The sequence below is a fragment of the Quercus lobata genome, chromosome 7 (assembly GCF_001633185.2).
Source record: "Quercus lobata isolate SW786 chromosome 7, ValleyOak3.0 Primary Assembly, whole genome shotgun sequence".
In the NCBI taxonomy this organism is placed as follows: domain Eukaryota; kingdom Viridiplantae; phylum Streptophyta; class Magnoliopsida; order Fagales; family Fagaceae; genus Quercus; species Quercus lobata.
This window is the reverse complement of record NC_044910.1, coordinates 29,994,442-30,014,884: the sequence shown is the minus strand read 5'-3', so window position 1 is coordinate 30,014,884 and position 20,443 is coordinate 29,994,442. Positions and strand designations below refer to the sequence as shown.

The following is a 20,443-nucleotide window of genomic DNA, read 5'->3' as shown; positions in this document are numbered from 1 at the left end:
TAAAAAATGAAAACCAAATCAATTTTAAACAATGAAACAAACAATCATATATCAGTACAAATACCCAACCTAAATACATAAAAACTTATATATGACCCACAACACAAAAGAGGTAGTAAAGAACAACACTATTAATCTAATTCTTACATTGAACTATTATGTAGGCAGCCACAAGAATAGAGGTCAAGAGCAATTGGGATTTAGAAATACCTAAACTGAATCATCTAGCTTTTCAGTATTAATATAGTGTGAGGAGAGAAAGAGATGAAGAGATGAAGGAGTTAAAAAGCCAAAGTCTAGTGTTAGAAAGCTGAAGGGTTGCCGTTTAAGATTGTAACCATAGAACACAAAGGATTGCTATTTAAAATTGTAACCATAGAACACAAAGGGTTGCCATCTAAAATTGTAACTGTGGAACACAAAAGGTTGTGAATTATTTTCTTTTTGTTAGTATTTTTAAATTTAAGAAAACTAATTTTAAATTGTAGGACAAATTCAGGAAAAAAAATGGTAATGACATAGCAGCTGATGTGGTTCAACCTGAGTGTAGCAACATTAAATGCTACATTTCAGTTTTTAGCAATATATAGATTTTTGTTAGTATTTTTAAATTTAAGAAAACTAATTTTAAATTATAGGACAAATTTAGGAAAAAGAATGGTAATGACATGGCAGTTGATGCGGCTCAACCAGAGCGTAACAACATTAAATGCTACGGTTTAGCTTTTAGTAATATCTATATATATATATATATATATATATATAATAGCAGAAGCGGAGAGAAAGTGGATTCCTACAATTTAGGAGGTGCTGACAAATAGGATAAGTGCCTATCTAAAATTTAGACAATTTAACTTTAAAAAGCGATACATTACATTGTTTGTTAACGCTATAACACCGTTTAAAAGCGATAAATTATAATTTTTCATTACGTTAAAAAACTGTTTGGAGACTTTTGGTATAAATGGAAACTAACCGCTTAAAAAAAAAAATTACTACACGGAGAAATGAGAAAGAGAGATCGAGAGAAAAGAGAGATAGAGAAATAAAGAGGCAGAGATAGAGAGGCGATGAAATCGAGAGAGGCTATGAAGACACGGAGAAAGAAACAGAAAAAGAGAGAGGCGATCATGGGACACGAAGAAAGAAGCGATAGCCTTTCTGTTTCTGATAGAATGCCACTCTGTTTCTCTCACTAAGATCAGAGTTCATTCACCATTTTGATTTTACCAGAGAAAGAAGCAGAAGAAGGAAGATGATATTGACTTCAACGTCAAGAACGAAAAAAGTCCCCTCTGCCCACAAACAACGCCTCTGATGGGTTCTATTCTTTTTCTATTTTTTTTAGGTAAATTAGATCTGTTATATGCATTCAATTTTTCCAATTTGGTTCTAGATGGATTCAAAAATTAGGGCTAAGGAAATCAGGTTTTAATATGTGACTTTCTTTTCGCTTCCTTCTCAATTTTTTAACACCGATGCTTGCAATCCAAAGATAGAGAAGGAGGAAAAAATAAACCTTACGTTACAAAGATGAGAAGGAGACAAACATTGAGAGAACTACCACCAGTAACTTTTTCTCTTTTTTTCATTCTTTCTTAGATCTGGGTATGGGTATGAAATATGAATTAGTTTTGAGAAATTTGGTTGGATTGATTTTTATTTAGGTATTTGGGTAACATTAGGTTTTGATTTGATTTTTTGAAATTTGGGGTTATATATGATTTAGGTTTGGAGAGGGAAAAAACAGAGAAATAAGAGAGAAGGAGAGAGTTCTACGTTCCCTTTTTTTTTTTTTTTTTTTTTTTTCAATTTCTTGGGTTTTGTTTTGTTGATTTTTTTTTTTTTTGGGTTAGAATTTTGTTCCAGTTTGGCAGTTTTTTTTTTCTTTGTTTGCCACTGAAATTAATTTCTGAATTGTTTTTTTCATTTTCTTCTATTTCTCCCTCTAGTTGCAGAATACCGTTTCCCTGTGCCAGATAATTACATTGGGACTTCTGCAATAAGAGAATTAAAAGGTACAGTTAGATTTTAATTTCTTTGGTTCTTGCTAGAATTAAGATCCTTAATGAATGCAAATATTGAAGTGTTCTCTTTACATTTGAACTCTCATGACTCAATTTGGATTGTGACTTATCATGTTTAAATAAGAAAAAATAAATTTTGAATTGTAACGTAATTAATATTTGCATTCATTGTTACTATTTGTCTTTTACTATATGTTTGATGTTTTTGAGTAACTTTCAAATTACTGAGTGAATATTTGTGGTCCATTGGTATGTTGTTGAGACCCAACAATTGTGTTTTTTAAAACAAGAAGAATTGAATAACACAATCCAAAAAAAACTTAGAAGAGTCATGAAAGTTGGTACTAAAGACATAGAAAAAAAGGAAAATCAAAATGTTACATTCTGATGCTTCTGTAATTACTCATTTGAAGTTCAAACCAGATTCAAAAAATTGGTTTGTGGTTTATAGCATTTCTATTTTTACTGATTGTGTGTTTCCCTGTACCCATTTTTTAAATTTTGGTTTGTGTTGTCTTTCATTCCAGTTTTCGGTATTTGTGGATTTCTCTGTTTTTTGCTAGCTTTGAAACAATATTTTGCCAAATTTGGATCCATACTACTAGACTTATTGTTAGTTACTTAAAGTTCAGTGGTGTATAAAAGTACACGCATTTGAAACTTTTGATTAAATAAGTAAAAGAACATGAATGTTGCCTAAGAAGGGTTAACAAGAAAAATGATAATCATGTTAGTTGAATAATCCCAATTATTTTCTGTCTCTATCGTTGTTGGGCATGGAAAACACAGATTGACTATGCTTTAAACGATCTCCGCTTTCATTGGTACCTTCAACGATCTCCGCTTTCATTGGTACCTTCAACGATCTCTGCTTTCATTGGTACCTTCAACCTCTCTCTCTTAAGGATTTTCCATTATCTATTTTTGTTTTTTTCAAATCAATTTTTTCCTTGGTTTCTCAATTCCCATCAAACTATTCAAAGAAAGGCTTGAACTGAATTTTTGGTCAATTGTTTCTTAATTCTAATTTTAGTTTAAGGTGAGTGGAAGCATGAAGGCAAGTAGATGTAGAAGCTGTCTGGGAAGCCAGACGTAAGATAAAGCTTAAGAGATAAAGTAGCATGACAAGTATTAGGCCATTGTGACTGAACAAATATGAGGTAATGTTTAGTACTGTGTAGTGCCATGTTATCGAGATATCTGCGACTGCATGAGAATTGTGTTTTCTCATGTAATCTTGATGTTATGAGTCTGATGTTGTGCTTTAGATCCTCTCTATGATCATTAATGACTGATTAATATGGGTCCAGCTATCAATGGTGGTTGTAATTGTTTACCAATTGTAATGTTCATTTTTACTAAGGTTGCATGCTTTTTCTAAGGATAGGGTTACTATTGTTGTTAGTGCTCAAATGTAAGACTCAAGTAATATTCCTTTTTCCTTTTCCTACAAACAGAGCGGGAATTGATATGGTTGCTTGGAGTTTAAAGTTTTTTTTATTTTTTTTTTATTTTGGTTTTTTATTTTTTGAGGATAGCTGAATTTGAGTTTGATTTTTCCTTTTATTTTATTTTTGGGGTGGAAAATGTAATTGGGCTATTAGTGTGCCTTTTTCCTTCTATATCACATAAGAATTACACATTGTTTTGAAATTCATAATTATATATTTGTCACATAAAATAGAGTCTCATTTTCCCTCTTCCTTTTTCCCTTTTTCTTTTTAATTTCGGTGAGATGAAATTTTAAGATTAAGCTGCTCACAATTGGTGGAAAAAGATTGAAACTTAGAATTTGGGACACGGGTAATTGCTGGAATTATTTTGAATTGTAGTTTCATTTTAATCTTTGATTAAATTTGCTTTGCAAGTGATAGTCTATGGTAACATGTAATCTCCCTCTTCCTTCAAGTTAGTCACTGTTCTGACTTTTGATGCATAAATAGATTATTTGTACATTTCCCAATCTCCACATCCTCCACTTGTTTAGAGAGTATATCTCACTAATTTCTTTCATTATTATATTCTGTTATGGAGGATAAATCCAAGTGAAAAAACACATTGCATTGCTAACCCGTGTGATGCACTGAATAGTTAGCAAATGTTAAATAAAAAAAAAAAAGTAAAGAAACATCTACAAGAATTAACAATATCAAAATTTTATTATATATATATATATATATATATATATCAAACAGAATGACAGCCAGTGCAGAGTTCCAAACCCAATGATTTATCAAAGTTTGTGCACAAACTCAATTATACAAATACACAACTTAGGTGTTTCTCAAAAAAAAAAAAAAAAAAAAATACACAATTTAGGTTGGAAGAATTAAGCAAAAGTGAGGATATAAGGATCAATGGCCATGGAATATAAAAATATATACAGTTGAGATGGGAAACTATTAGGTTCTAAAGACTTAGTATTTATGTATTTAGAACTCTAATTTTTATTGTTGGCAAACCATGATCAAAACAATGTGTTTAGAAGTGTTTTAGTCTTGCTCAAATTTGTGTACTTAATGTAAAGTTGGAATCGAGCTAATGCAGAAAAGATTAATGCATTTCGGTCTGGCTCGATCGATCGAAGCTCGGGCAGAATGTTTTTTCTGTAGAATTTCCAACTCAACCCTAGTTGTTTTAAAATGTTTTTAGGGTTTCTAATTTGTCCTAAGTATAAAAGGCAAACCCTAGCCACATTTTAGTGTTGCTCATATTGCGGTTTGTGTAAATCTCTTGTGAGATCTAGAGGAGCTTTCCTTTACACAAACTTAGGGTTTTCAAGGAGAAGTTTTATCCACACCTTGATGATTAACTCAGTTGCTGCCATTGAAGTTTAAAGAAAACACAAGCGGGTGTGCTTGTATCTGGTAGTGAATCCAAGAAAGAAGGAGTCCGTGGATTCGGAGCTTGCATGTGGTCATGTCAGTAAGTTCTACTGGTGGGTAGCAATAAGAAGTCGAGCGTGGGGGCTTGTAAGTCTTATTGTATGAACTTCGATTCTTTCAAGATAGTGGATTCAAGTTTACCTTGAGGATAGCTAGGTCAAATCCTCCCTAGGTTTTTACCGGTTTGGTTTCCTGGGTGATCATATTTTGTGTTATTTATTTTTCCGCTACTTTGCATGTTATGATTTTTGTTATTGTGATAACCTAGACTTGTTAAATTGGACTAAGTAACAACTTGGCTAATTACCTAGGTTAAATCAATTGTTTTAAGGGGTCCAAAAAATATTAAGTGGTATCAGAGCGGGTTGCTCTTTTGTTGTTGATCTTTTGATCACTATGCTGATCCTTGACCCCTGTTGTCATGGAACACGGACACTCTCTAGTTATTCCTCCTCACTTTGATGGGAATAATTATACTTATTGGAAAGTAAGGATGAAAGCATTCCTTAAATCTATTGATGAGAGAGTGTGGAACTCCGTTGAATACGGATGGGAGAAGCCCATTACTTCTATTAGTGAGTGAGAAACTTCTCAAAAAGAAACAGCTGCGTTTAATAGTAAGGCTATGAATGCTATCTTTAACGCTGTTTCTATGGAGGAATTTAAGAGAATCTCTAATGTTGAGGTTGCTCATACTGCTTGGAATATCCTCGAGACTATGCATGAAGGCACAAAGGCTGTCAAAATAAATAAATTGCAGCAATTGACTTCTAAATTTGAAAGCATTAGGATGTCTGATGATGAATCTTTTGATGAATTCTATACTAAATTGAATGACATTGTTAATTTTGCTTTGAACTTGGGTGAAATCTATGATCAACCTAAAATTGTTAGGAAGATTCTTAGATCTTTAACTAAAGGCTTTAGGCCCATGGCGACTGCCATTACTAAAAGCAAGAATGTGGACTCCATCCCTGTTGATGAACTTGTAGGATCTCTTCAATCTTATGAGTTGGATCTACGCAAAACTACCAAACCCAAATCAATGGCTCTTAAGTCAATTGATGATGTTGAAGGTGGTGGATTTGATGATGAGCTCTCTGCTATAGAGATTGCTTACCTTACCAAGAATTTTAGAAACTTTCTCAGGAATAGTAACAGAAAGGCAAGAGGCATGAACACTGCTGAACCTAGAAACTTTAGGAAGCATGATCCCACTAAAGTGAACAATAATGATAAACCTAGAGAAAAAGTAGGTCAATCTTCTAATAATTCTTTGGGTTCTCAGTGTTTTGGATGTCAAGGGTATGGTCACATGAAATCTGAATGTCCTACCTATTTGAAGTCCAAGGGTAAGGCTATGGCTGTAACTCTTAGTGATGGTGAAGTTTCTGATAATAATTCTGATTGTGATGAGGATGGAAACTTCATTGCTTTCACCGCTACTGCTGTAGTCGATGAGAGCATATCTGTTGAAGAGGACCCTTTTGATGGGGAACTCTCTGAAGATGCAGATCTTCAAGAGGCCTATAATAAACTTTGCAAAGTTGTTGCAAAGGATGCTATGAATGTTGAACTTGGCCTGAAGAAAATTGAATCTCTTGAGCTTGATAAGAAGAATTTGCTTGTTAAACTATTTGATGCTACTGAACTTTTGAACAATGTGAAAACTGAGAATATGCTTTTACTTGATAAAGTTAAATCTTTGGAACTTGATTTATCTGTTGCTAGATCTGCTAGTTCTAAACTTGATCAAATGTTGAGTGTTCAAAAGTCTTCTTTTAACAAAACTGGATCAGGTTATGTTGAACGCATCTCTGTGTCTGCTCCCCATTCCACAAAGTTTGTTCTTTCATCTTCTTCTGAACCTTCTGTGAGTGAGATAGTGAGTGAAACTGTCAAACCCCCTGTGAGTGAGGTTGCCAAACCCATAGAAGTTTCATCATCTAGGAAGATTAAGGTTAATCTGAAAGAGTCTAATACCCGTGCCTCAAGCACAAGATCCTATGGTACTTATTGGTGAATTGGTAAAGACTTTAAATCTTTATTCAAATCCTGGAATTGGTAATCATTCCCATGTGAATAAGAACTCCAATGCTCATGGTGCATCTAAAAGGTTTTGGATGCAAAAGACTCGAGCTGCTCTACCCTTTGTGACCATTGTTCTTTGGTTTTGTTTTGTTTTTTGTTTTCTAGGATTTGCATTGCATAACATTCATGCATTTCATTCTAGGTTTTTTTTTTTTTTTTTTAAATAAAAAAAATAAAAAATAAAGGGAAGAAAAAGGAAGCAAATTGTGTTTTGTACTATTCTTCTTGGTTTTTGAAGAACAAGGTTGGTCAATTTATTTTTACATAACATGTCGTTTGTACCTTGTTTAGCTTTGATGAGCTTACTTATTGCACTTTACTAGTTAAAACTTTGTAGTGCATGTTGTTTGGGAAAGATGTTTATGGTTTTTGATTACTCTGTCTTAATCTTGAAGTCACATGTTTTTGACTGTCGGACTTGAACTTTTAGAGAAAGACATAAATAACCATCTCACCATTGTTCACTAGCCAATCATGAACACCTTAGTGCATATCATAAGATTTTGTGCTTGAGAAAGTGTAGCACATGCACGAAAAGAACATAAGGTGAAGCCTCGGTTTAAATTACTTAATACTTAAAATTGGTGTGTACTATTAGTCTTGATGCCAAAATCACATGACTTAAAATTGGTGTGTATATTAAGAGGCATAAATTCAAGAAACTTACATGATTGCAAACTTATGATCTAGGAGATGTGGGAGTTATATGATGTAACTCTTTAGGTGATAGTCTCTTTTAAATTCTTTGTGATGAATTTTGTAGACTTTGTGATTGATTGCTATTCACATATCACCTCACATGTATTTCAAGCTTTTGCTAGTTGCACACATTACACGAGTTACTCTTTTCTAAACTTTGTACATGTTATTGTGTGTGTTTATGGTTTGACCAACCAAGTTTTGCAAATACTTTGAATTTTGTGCAAAATTAATTTGTTGCTTGAAAATTTATGGAGAATGCAAGAAATTTATTTTTGGGAAATTTGGGCTTAAAATTCTTGTTTTTGAAAATCACAATAATCACATACTCATGCATTTTGTTCTTAAATTTCAATGCTTTGAGTTGATTCTGAATGTTTAAAAAAAAAAAAAACTGTGTTTTTCCTCAAATTTAGTAAGCCTCTGCCCATTTCGATCGATTCATTCTATTTTTCGATCAATTGAAAATTTTTAAATATGATAGAGAGAGCCTCTGTCTGTTTCGATCGATCGAAACTGATTTTCGATCGATCAAATTTTCTTAAATTGTTTTGTTAAAGTCTCTATCTGTTTCGATCGATCGAGGCTGTTTTTCGATCAATCAAAACTCGTGAATCATTTTTTTTAAAAGTTAGATTGGACTTTTTCAAAGGCACTTTTTCAAAACTTTTCAAACTTTCCTCTCACTCTCCGACTTGGCTAGGCTCCACTAAGGATTTTTTGTCGTTTTCCTCTGAAATTTTTGCATGGTTTTTGTCTCCCAACGCCGGTAAGTCCTTTATGCCCTTCCTTTTGCATTTTATTTCATGTTTTCATGCATTTTTCATGCATATTCATTGGGTATTTTCGACATTTTTCATATTTTGGGGTTTTTGATGATACAAACCATATTTGGTGAAATTGATCATTGGGTTTTTGTTCTAGGATGTTATAATCATGATACTTGTGGTTTAATTTGATCAATTTTGTGGTTTTTGAAAAATTGAAAATTCTAGGGTTTGTAATTGCCCCGAATTGGGGATTTTGTTCAAATTGATGAAATTGGCTTGTTCAATTGATGTAATTGGTCATTATTTTATGAAATCTATCTTGTAAGATGATCAATTAGTCAATATCTTTCAAATTGATCAAGTGGTTTTCCAAATTTTGGGGTTTTGTGTTAATACCTCTATGTTCAAGTCAATTTTGTGAATTTGAACTTATTTGGACTTAATTGCACTGCATTAAGACATGCATCATGCCATTTAAATTGTTTATGCATCATATAGATTTTTGTTCTATATTTTTTTTTGTGCTAACTTGCAGTCTGCCCTTGGTTTTTTCTTTTGTGTTTTTGTTCCTTTGCTCTATGTTTTGGTCCTTATCCTAGCACCATGCCTAGGAAAACTAGAGCCCATAGGACCCCTTCCACTTCCTCTGAGTCTCCCTCTAGGAGTGAGGTATTTAGGAATGATAAGTGCAGAGAGGCCTTTGATACTTTGAACAGTAAGCGTAAGACTTGGGCTGAGTGTGCTGTGGTTTTAGATGAGATTGATCCGACCATTAGGGCTAACTTTGAGTCTAGAGGTTGGTTGCCTCTCTTAGAGATAGATCATCCATCCCCGACCGCCCTGATTAGAGAGTTCTTCTCGAATCTCTCTTGCCACGTCTATGATTCCAACACCCTTGTTAGGAGTTGGATACGAGGTGTTGAGTTCACCATTACCCCTTGGGTAGTGGCTGAGGCTCTTGGGGTTCCGGTTGTTCGGGAGCCTGACTATCCCTATGATGAGTCACCCTCTTTAGATGATGTCATTTCATACATCACTGGGTCATCTATCCAGTGGGGTTCTGATCCTCGGATCATGTCCGTTGAGCTTACTGAGACTGCCTATCTTTTCTTTAGGATAGCGTGTCATTCGTTGTGGTCTATTTCTCATTTCCACACCATCCCTCTAGAGTGATGTGTGTTTTTGTATGCTTTTGTTTCTGGTGCGTCGATTAGTTTCCCTCATCTGTTCCTTCGTTCTTTGAACGAGGTTCATAGGAGTTCTGCTGTAGGGCATGTGCTTATTCAACCTATTTTCATTCATAGGATTTTGCTCTTTTTAAGTCTAGATGGTTTTCCGTCTAGTGAGCCTGTTCATGTCGTCGCTCCCATAGGTGCCACCTTTCTTAGACAGAGGGTTGCTCATATGCGAGTTGTTCCTTCGCGTCTTAGGGGTGCGTCATCTAGTGCTGTTCCCCCTCCTCCCTCTTCTACAGGTGCTGCTGATGCTGATGCTGATGTTCCTTCATCGACTACTTCGGATGATTCAGAAATTCGACGTACGTTGGATCATGTCTTGACCATTCAGGCGGCTCATGGATAGATTTTGGTGGACGTGCTTGATAAGATCTGTGTCTTACGTGCGGAGTTGGCACAGTTTAGACCACCTCCCTTTTGATGATGGAGTTTGTTTGCCCTTTGGCATTTCGTCACAAAAATGGGGAGTACTTTGTAGAGTTTTTTTCTACAGGGGGAGAGTATTTCTTTGGTTAGAGCTTGTGGAGTTTAGATTGTATCTAGGTGCTTCACATTGTATTTTACCTTTTTAGCTCTTGCCATGTTTTTGATGGGATATTCATGTTAGAGGGAGTATTTTTTGTTGGTACTTTATATGTTTCTTGTTTCAAACTATTTATTGATTTATATTTATAAGTTATTCATTGATATATGTCTTTATTGTGTGTTGTTTGAAATCAAGAATTTAATTTGTTTACTTGTATTGTTTCCACACATGCGGTTATGCATTTTGTTTATTGTTTCAGGAAATATACAGGTTGATTCAATTGAGCTGTTGTCTACACTTGCAACTGATGGATAGTAGTTATGATTTATGAGCATTATTTTTGTAAAGGGCTTTTATTTTGTAAACTTTGAGCTTCTAGTTGTGTTTTGTCACGGATTGTCAAAGGGGGAGTTTGTTAGATTCTAAAGACTTAGTATTTATGTATTTAGAACTCTAATTTGTATTGTTGGCAAACCATGATCAAAACAATGTGTTTAGAAGTGTTTTAGTCTTGCTCAAAGTTGTGTATTTAATGTAAAGTTGGAATCGAGCTGATGCAGAAAAGATTAATACATTTCGGCCTGACTCGATTGATCAAAGCTTAGGCTCGATCGATCGAAGCTCGGGCAGAATGTTTTTTCTGCAGAATTTCCAACTCAGCCCTAGTTGTTTTAAAACGTTTTTAGGGTTTCTAATTTGTCCTAAGTATAAAAGGCAAACCCTAGCCACGTTTTAGTGTTGCTCATATTGCAGTTTGTGTAAATCTCTTATGAGATCTAGAGGAGCTTTCCTTTACACAAACTTAGGGTTTTCAAGGAGAATATTTATCTACACCTTAATGATCTACTCAGTTGCTGCCATTGAAGCGTAAAGAAAACACAAGCAGGTGTGCTTGTATCTGGTGGTGAATCTAAGAAAGAAGGAGTCCGTGGATTCGGAGCTTGCACATGGTCGTGTCAGTAAGTTCTATTGGTGGGTAGCAATAAGAAGTCAAGAGTGGGGGCTTGTAAGTCTTATTATATGAGCTTCGATTCTTTCAAGATAGTAGATTCAAGTTTACCTTGAGGATAGCTAGGTCAAATCCTCCCCAGGTTTTTACTGGTTTGGTTTCCTAGGTGATCATATCTTGTGTTATTTATTTTTCCGCTGCTTTGCATGTTATGATCTTTGTTATTGTGATAACCTAGACTTGTTAAATTGGACTAAGTAACAACTTGGCTAATTACCTAAGTTAAATCAATTGTTTTAAGGGGTCCAAAAACTATCAGAAACAACAAAGGCGAATTCATTCCTCTTTTTTCATTTGGGGTTGATTCTTTATTTATTTAATTTCATTAATTAGTAGTGCAGATTTTACAACTTGCAAATTAGAAGTGAAATTTAAGAATACTATGCAACATGTTTAGTGGGGTGATTGATTTTCTCTATTTGGTAAACCAAATTTGGTTCAATAGTTGGAGTTCAATTTTGTTTTGATTGTTTATTATTATTTTAGATTGAAAAGGCAGAAATTGTACAAAGTACATTTAATGCTTACCATAAAAATGATTTTTTTTTTCCTTAAGCTCATGGTGCAAGTTACAACAGTATAAATGCCCAAATGAATTCTCCAACTGTCATTGGGTGAATTTTCTCTTAGATTGTAGATTGATATTGAAATTGTTGAAGTCATTTAATTCTCCTTTGTATTACATCACTACCACAAATGATTTACAATTTTTTTATTATTATTAATTTTTTATTAATGATAGTAGGTAGACACCTTGCGATTGGTAAACAGCTAAACATACATATACATTACCCTTATCAATTTTAGTATCTTCTACTTGGGTTTTTATCAAATTTTTCTTTTTTTTTACTCTCTGATCTTCCATGGAAATTTGGCAACACCTTATTAAAAGATAAGAAAAAATATGATAATATTCTAATAGATACTTTCCTATGTTTTTATTTATTGGATTTTGTTTTATAAGTAAAATTTTGATTTAGAAATTTTTATTAGACATGTTTAAAGGAAAAAGAAATGATAAGAGCTATCTAACACTCATTCCATGTGATCTAGATTTTAGATGGTAGAACTAATTTTGCATTTATATGTGATCTTCATTTGGAATCAATTTAACATTAACATTTTGTTCTGAATCTTCTGATATGTCCAGGTATGCAAAAAGATCCTCAATGGCTTGGTTGCTTACAACATTAGACCTATAAAGACTTTTAACAAAGAAAGCATGAAGTCCATAAACAAAGGATTAAACTATTTGACTTTTGGTTTATTTTAAGATTATAAATGTTATTTTGAGCTATGAATCTAAATTTTTATGATGTTATGAAGAAAGGTTTCTGTTTTTCTTTTGTTGTAAGTTTAATTTTTTCCCATTATTCAAATTATGTTAATATATATTATTATGATGGAGTATTATTTACTTTTGATGATATTATATAAAAATCCCGTGCATTTGCACAGGTTATAAGCTAGTATAGATATAGATTACAAAGAACCTCAATTGTTAGGCTAGTCCAATTAAGTATAACGTAGGCGTGACTTATTTTTTTTTCCTTCTTCCTTGTACATCCTATCCAAACAAACTCATTTCTCTCGCAATAAACCTTTTTTTTTTAAATGAAAATATATATTAGAACCAAACACAATTCTTTGAAGCTCCACGCTGCTTTCCTTTAAGGCAATTGAATTGGCGACAGCTAGGTGAGTGGAGACTAGAGAGAAGCAATACGGTCTAGTAATCGTCTTTGTTACAGAAGAGAGAAAAGAAAAAGAAAAAGAAAACAGAAGAGAAAAAAGAAAAAGAAAAAGAAAAAGAAATAAATAAATGTTTGATTGCTAACATTTTTTTGGTCATCTGTGCGTTACTGTGTCTTTTTAAATATTAATTAAATGATTTTTTGTAATTAAAATTATTTGACACACATTATGTTAACCATATCAGCATTTTCTATTCCTTAGATGATAATTGTGGGGGAGGGGGGGGGGTGTTAAGGTTTGAACACAGAACATTGCCAAGTGGGTTCAACCCAAGGAGAAGGAAGGCAAAGCTCCTTATCAGTTCTAGCCCAGTTCATTGATAAAAATCCAGGTATTGAAATCGAAGAAGTCGACTACCCGAGGAGCCCAAGGAGCCTCGGGAGGATTTAGATAAGCCACTTGAACCAAAAGACAAAATACCGAGGAAGAAAGTAGACACGTGCAAGTAAGGGAGAGGGGAAGTTTCTAGGCAAAGTACCAATCACCTTCGCATTCAATACACTACACCAACTTAGCTAGCCGCATTAATGGCAAAATGACCCTTGAACAGTTCCTTCACAGCTTGCAACACATTTTACCACCTCCAGTAAAGCCCTGATGGGACAAGCATCCAAATAAAGATCAATGATTGTACAAGTGGAGGGTTAGCATACACTCTAAATAGCTATATAAGGAAATAGGACTCCTAAAGAGAGGGGGACGGAAAAATTTAGAGAATAACCCGTATCTTGTAATAGCAAACCTTGTAACTGAAACTCAAGGAATATATGAACCATTGATCCTCAGACTAACCCGAGGAAGAACTAATTCAGAAACTTTCTTCTTTCTTTCAGGAAACTTCTCGTAATCTTATTAATTTTATTCAAACCAGTAAGGCTTGAATAGGTTGACCTTGATAACCCATCTCTATAAATTAATTGTATTGGGTTGTCACATATTAACCTTCCATTCAACATGGCTTGGGTTAGTTGATCATTATCTCTCACCCACAATAGTAATGACCAAAACGAAACATTATTAAACATACAATGATCAAAATGAAGCTTATAATTCTATAAAGTTTCGAACTCATCTTAGATGCCTAAAGAGAAAGTTATAAGATAGGGAGTGAAAAAAAAAATCAGAGTATTGTATATTTGATCTTTGAAAGCTAATCTTATATAGAACAAAGTAGTGTACATCTAGTAGGAAAATAGCTTGACTTATGCAATGGCAAGCTTGATGTAGGTTTGGAAGGTTTGGAAGTTTTTAGCTTTCCAAGAGGGAAGAGAATATATATAGAAAACATTAAAGTGTGATTGATGTCTTAAGTAAGAGTGTGGAGGGAAAATTTCAATTATGTTGATGTCACAAATCACAATCTGTAAGGGCCCATTTAGATTGAGGGGGGAGGAAGGGGGAGAGAAGGAGAATAAAGTAGAATTGACTGAAAATAGGTTAATTTTGGGACAATTCTACTCTACTCTCTCTCAATCCAAATGGACCATAAGAACCGGTATATTTTTTAAGAGACCGGTATATTGTTGAAGGAAAGAGAAAGAGAGGACTTATGGGATTTTAGTTCCACCAAACCCAACCTAACATGCTGGGGTTTTTAGAAGAGGTTTGTGGGCTTGGGCTTTGTAAAGTTATTAAAGAAAGTGGGCCTTTAGCTTATAAAATTTTTTATAATATATCCGAAAATCCCATATACAAGTTATAAAATTTTATATTAGAAAGAATTGGGCAATCACAAGGTATCTTAGTGCTGATGTCTTGTGTACTTAAATCCACTCTTTGGTGTTCATGATCTAGAGTTCACAAAATCTTGAACCAATTTCATGAATCACAAGAATATAAACGTGTTTTCTTGTGAATCCTTTGACGTGTTCTTGATTCTCACATTAAAAATATTTAAATATTTTTATCAATTTTAAAGATTTTTTTTTTCACTTGAGAAAAATATAGTTTTAATGAATTTAAAAAAAAAAAAGAAATTAGAAGTAAAACTTGAATGGAATAAATTTGAAACTTAGATGACTCAAATGAATGAAGTTAAAGTTAGAATACTGAAATTAATTTCAGTCAAACTTAGATGATGCAATTTGGATTAAGAATGTATGAGCTGAAGTTATTTTACCTTTTTTTAATGTAAATCTATATCTATATATTTATTTATATTTAAAAGCTGAAGTATAGAATTTAATGTTGCTACTCTCTTATAGTGCCACATCATCCACCTATTTTCAGCTCTTACTCTCTCATTTTTAACTCTTCTTCTCTTTAATAATTTCCCACTTTCTCCAACATTTAATCTTATCTTTTACCTTTTGATCTTCCCACTCTCCTCTACCCTACCGTTACTCTTTCTCTACCCATTCATCTTTCATTTTTTTTTTTTTTTTTTTTTTAATTTTGACTTTTCTTATCCCATCTTCTTTACTATAAATAAATTATTATCTCCCATTCAATCCATATTTTTCACACCAGAATATGTTAACTCTCTCTCTCTCTCTCTCTCTCTCTCTCTCTTTCTCTTTCTCTCTCACATAGGTTTTTTTTTTTTTTGGGTGGGTTTATAATTCTTCTTGCGTCTCTATTGTAGGGTAATGAATTATTGTTTTGAACTTTTCTCCCATAAAAAAAAATGATTTCTCTCTCTCTCTCTCTCTCTCTCTCTCTCTCTCTCTATATATATATATATATATATATATATGTTGGGTTAAGATAGTTTGACCCCGATTAATTGATTCAATTATCCAAGTTGATTAATTAAGTTCAATTGCATGCAAAATGTGAAGGCACCATCAAATCACCAAAAATACTAAGTGTAGCGGAAAATTAATTGAACATGGTGATTTGTTGACAAATGGAGAAAACCTCGCAAAGCAAAAACTCCACGGGGTGATTTTAAGGTCACCACTCTCAAAAATCCACTAATCAACAATCAAATGGTTACAAGTATAAGGAGTCTTACCAACTATCCTGACCTATCCCAAAATACCAACCTACAATTAAACCTTTACTCTAATACCCAATTTGATTTGATCTTGTAGTAACTTTCTTTCCTTTGATGCACAAATCTCCAATTTGTGACTAACCATTTGCACAGATCTAGTACGTGACTAATTCTAGCAACTTAAACAGATGTTGTTGGCTGCAAAGTTCTTCACTTTATCAACAATGAAGATCTGAAAGCACTTGATTACAAAACCTTGTGGCGTACAAGCAATAACTTCACACAGAGAAAATAAGCCTCCTAGTCTCTGTATTCGTATTTGACTGCTTTTAAAATAAACCTTATATATGACTAGGGTTGTGAGAAAAGAAACCCTAAACAAATACACAAGACTAGGCCGAATTTCAGATATGGAAATTTTGAAATTGTAATTCTCGATAGATCGAGCTACTGTTGAGCTGTCTATCGAGTTTCATATTAAGTCTTGATAGTAGGCATCTGTCGAGCTATCTATCGAGATTTAATGAATAACATTTCTTCACTTGTTTCATGGGCCAATCTTCACGTCTTTAATACTTGACTTGAACAACATGTTTCTTGAAGTACTAAACCCATCTTAGGTCTACCAATTACAAATAAAATGCATTTTGTTAAAAGATTAACCAATTACAATAAATTATGACCCTAACAATATATATATATATATATATATATATATAAATAGATAGATAGATAGATCGATAATTCTTTCTTGCAACTCTTGATATGTTTTGGTGTTGTGTTTTTTGAGTACGCATCACAAGTCCTTTCACGGATCCCTTGTATAGTTTTGCGTTGATATTAAACAGAACCTCAGTCATCCTCTAGCCTGTAAAGAGATCATCCAGTCAGCATTGGATTGTTTTGTCCAAGATCACTGTTGTGTAAAAAGTCTTCTATGATAAAATAGATGGAAGAGGAGAGGAACATACGTCGCTTCCCATTTGCCAGTGAAGAAAGTATAATTTATCGTATCAACAATCTCCCCTTCCACTACAAAAAAACCGGTCTAAAGCTGCGTTTGAAAAACGCAGCTTAAGACCCCAAAAACGAGGCTATAGGCTTTGAGCCGCGTTTCCTATGGCCGCGTTTATAAACACGGCTTAAAGACTGTAGCTCAAAGCCTATAGCTGCGTTTTTGGAAACACGGCTATAGGCTGAGACCTATAGCCGCGTTTTTAGAAAACGCGGCTACAGACCAGCTTTAAGTCGCGTCTGAAAACGCGGCTATAGGTTTTTTTTTTTTTTTTTTTTTTTTTTTTTTTTTTAAATTCTGGGTTTTTTTTTCCCCAGAAAATTCAAAATTGAAAATTCAAATATAAAAAATTCAAAATTAAACACAAATACAAAAAATTCAAAATCAAATACAAATCCAGAAAATTCAAAATCAAATACAACATACTCAAAATACAAACACACCCAGAAAATTTTAAATCAAACACAATATACTCACAATACAAACACATGCACCCAGAAAATTAAAAATCAAACATAAACCCAAAAAATTCAAAATCAAACACAAACCCAAAGAATTAAAAATCAAACACAACATACTCACAATACAAACACAACCAAAAAATTCAAAATCAAACAAAACGTGCCCCAAAATATAACACAAACCCATGAATCTCCTCTCATTCAACAAAACCAACCAAATCTAACACTAATTCCATTCAAGAAAACAAAAGCACAAGCTCAGAAACAAAAAAAAGAACACAAACCTGTGAAGAAGGAAGAAAGAAAAAGGAACTAAAAAAAAAAAAAAAAAAAGGGTACCCAGATGTGAAGGAAGAAAGAAAAGGAAAAAAAAAGAAAAGAAAAGAAAAGAGAAAAGAGTTACCTGGATGTGGAGAAGGAAAAAAAAAAAAAAAAAAAAAAAAAAGAACGAACCACCTGAAGAATGAAGAAAGAAAGGGAAAAGAAAGAAGAGAGAGTATGTGGGTGTAGGTGGGAAAGTAGGGGTGTAGGTGGGAAAGGTGGTGTATGTGGGAAGCTTAAGGAAATTTTTTTTATTTTTTAAGCGCTACCTATAGCCGCGTTTTTAAATCACAAAAACACAGCTACAGGTTACCTATAGCTGTGTTTTTAAAAAACGCAGCTGTAGGTAACCTTTAGCCGCTTTTTAAGACACAAAAACGCAGCTATAAGTCCACCTTAAAAAATTATTTGGTTGGACCTATAGTGGCATTTTAATAAAACGCGGCTATAGGTCACCCTTAGATTCAAAATTATTCGACTGGACCTATAGCCGCGTTTGAAAAACACAGCTATATGTAAGCTATAGCCCGCATTTTTTGTAGTGTTCCCTGAAGGTCACTACCTGACATAATCGTAAATGAAACAAAAAATTCTCCACAAACAAAGAAGGCGAATTGCCATATTTCAGCTAGAGTAAAGGGGGGGGGGGGGGGGGGGTCATGATACCTTAGCAATTGTCTGAATGAAGTGCCAGTTGCATATCAAGATTCAGGCATGCTATTCAGCCCAGTTTAGGTTGAGAAAATATAACCAAAAAATTTATGGCCAAAAGTACAATTGCGTCACATATTCTGTTACGGAGCATTCATGTGTACATCATGCTGATAAAAAAAGTATAAAACAAAGAGTAAAATTTGAATTTGAGCAACTGAAATTCACGGCTGCTGCAACCAAAGAAGATGGAGAATGCATGATAACAATCAATTAGGTAAACATGGCAACGTAATACAGTTACATGGCAATTAAGGAGAATCACACAACAATCAGAATATTGAAAGGCCAGTGGGGGAAGAAACCTCTTGATCAGCTGCCTCTTAAAAAACTACTGTTAACCTACTTAGGAGATAAAGTATTGTAGACAGAAGTTCACAAAAACTCTGTATCTGCTTAATTCTTTCATGGTGCATTCGCATTTATCTTTTTATTAGTAAATTACACATGCACCAGGTGGGTCTTGAACCCACGATCTCACCCCCATTCTGCTCTTAAAAGGGGAGAAGGTACCATTTGTGTTAAAGGCCTAGAGGCTAGAGCTCATTGGCCATTGTGTTTTTACATTCATAAGTCACGTTTTTAGCACTATTCTCCATATACCAGAGAACACACACACAAAAGAATTATTAATGTTACTAGTGGTTGTTAAATGAAAAAACCAAATGGAAGAAGTGCTTACTGGTGTGTCTGCCATAGGAACATTGAGAGCTTCCATGGTGCCACATAGATACCCATGTTCAAGGTCACATCCCTGTATGCGAACATTAACTCTCCATGCTTCATCTTTTTGAAGACTAGAAACATTCTGAGTACCAGAGAACGCCTGCGACAAAATTATGCTTTAAGAAACATTCTGAGTACCAGAGTACTTCTCAACTAATGCAATGACGATTAGCCAACTCATATAATTAGGCTTACGAATCTGTGATTGAGATTATAAAGAATTTATCAAAACGATTCCATTTGGCAGTAAATCATGTAGATCTATACTTTTCACTTCAAATGGTTAAACGGAAATCTCATGCATTTGCTCGAACTTGACTATAATTGTACACGCGGTACCTAGTAATAGTTGAATATAAAAATAACTACTCAAAGCTCAGATCACATAGGCTTTAATGTATGTTAAACCGAGTACCAAAATCTTACCGAGAAGTAAACTTTACATAAGGGAAAAAAAAAAAGGGGGGGGGGGGTGGGCAAAGAATAACCTGTCCAACACTCAAAAGTGTGCATGCCGGGGGTGAAGTCTTTCCAGAATTTGCACCTTCACAATTAAACATACATAGATTAAAACAAAATTTAAACGTAGGTAAAACTTAGTACATTAAAAATTCAAACACCTGGTTGCATTAAAGTTTAATTGTCCACGGAAAATATAACATTGTTTGTGTTTTATTGGTCAATGTAATCACGAGTTTGAACTTAATTCTAAAACTTAATGTAGTACAACACCTAAGTTATAAGTTACTGTAACTAAGTTTTAATTAGGATCCTGAAAAATTCACTATGAATTCTAAAATTAAGCATAGCAGGAACCTCTACAAACATGTAATAAAAGGACAACATGCGAAAATAAAGAAATCTAAACTTGTGTATAAATTATTGTCAATAGGTTGGCTGTGAACCTAAATTTCTGTTATCGGAGAGAGATTTTGCAGTTTTAAAATTAACGAAGGAGTGAAAAAAAGGAGTTAAAAAGAAAGAACGTAAGGAAAGCCCTAACGTAAGAAAAATATTGTAAGGAAAGTAAAGCAAAGACAAAATAAAAACCTGAAACTTGAGAAGGTGCGGAGCTTTCCACCACTCTCACTGGCATCTGATTTGTTGATTGATATGATCCAATTCCAATCACAGTTCCCTTCGTTGTTCGGATATTCGATTTTGTCTAAAAACTCCGAAAGTGTCAAAAGGTCCAACTCCAAGGATTTACCCACTATCCGGGGCGGTCCGATCAGAGTGGATCCGACTCGTCACTTGTTGCCCGTTTTAAATTA

At 33.9% G+C, this 20,443-nt stretch overlaps 1 protein-coding gene across 1 annotated transcript; it reads right to left on the bottom strand.

The window, feature by feature from the left end:
• Window positions 1–12,323: 12,323 nt before the first annotated feature.
• On the bottom strand, window positions 12,324–20,443 carry LOC115951878. The gene is made up of 4 exons (XM_031069008.1): window positions 20,220–20,443; window positions 19,658–19,713; window positions 19,106–19,269; window positions 12,324–12,438 (listed from the first exon to the last, which is right to left on the bottom strand). Exons 1-4 carry the CDS (start codon window positions 20,263–20,265, stop codon window positions 12,324–12,326), a joined length of 381 nt encoding a protein of 126 aa, XP_030924868.1. The 5' UTR covers window positions 20,266–20,443.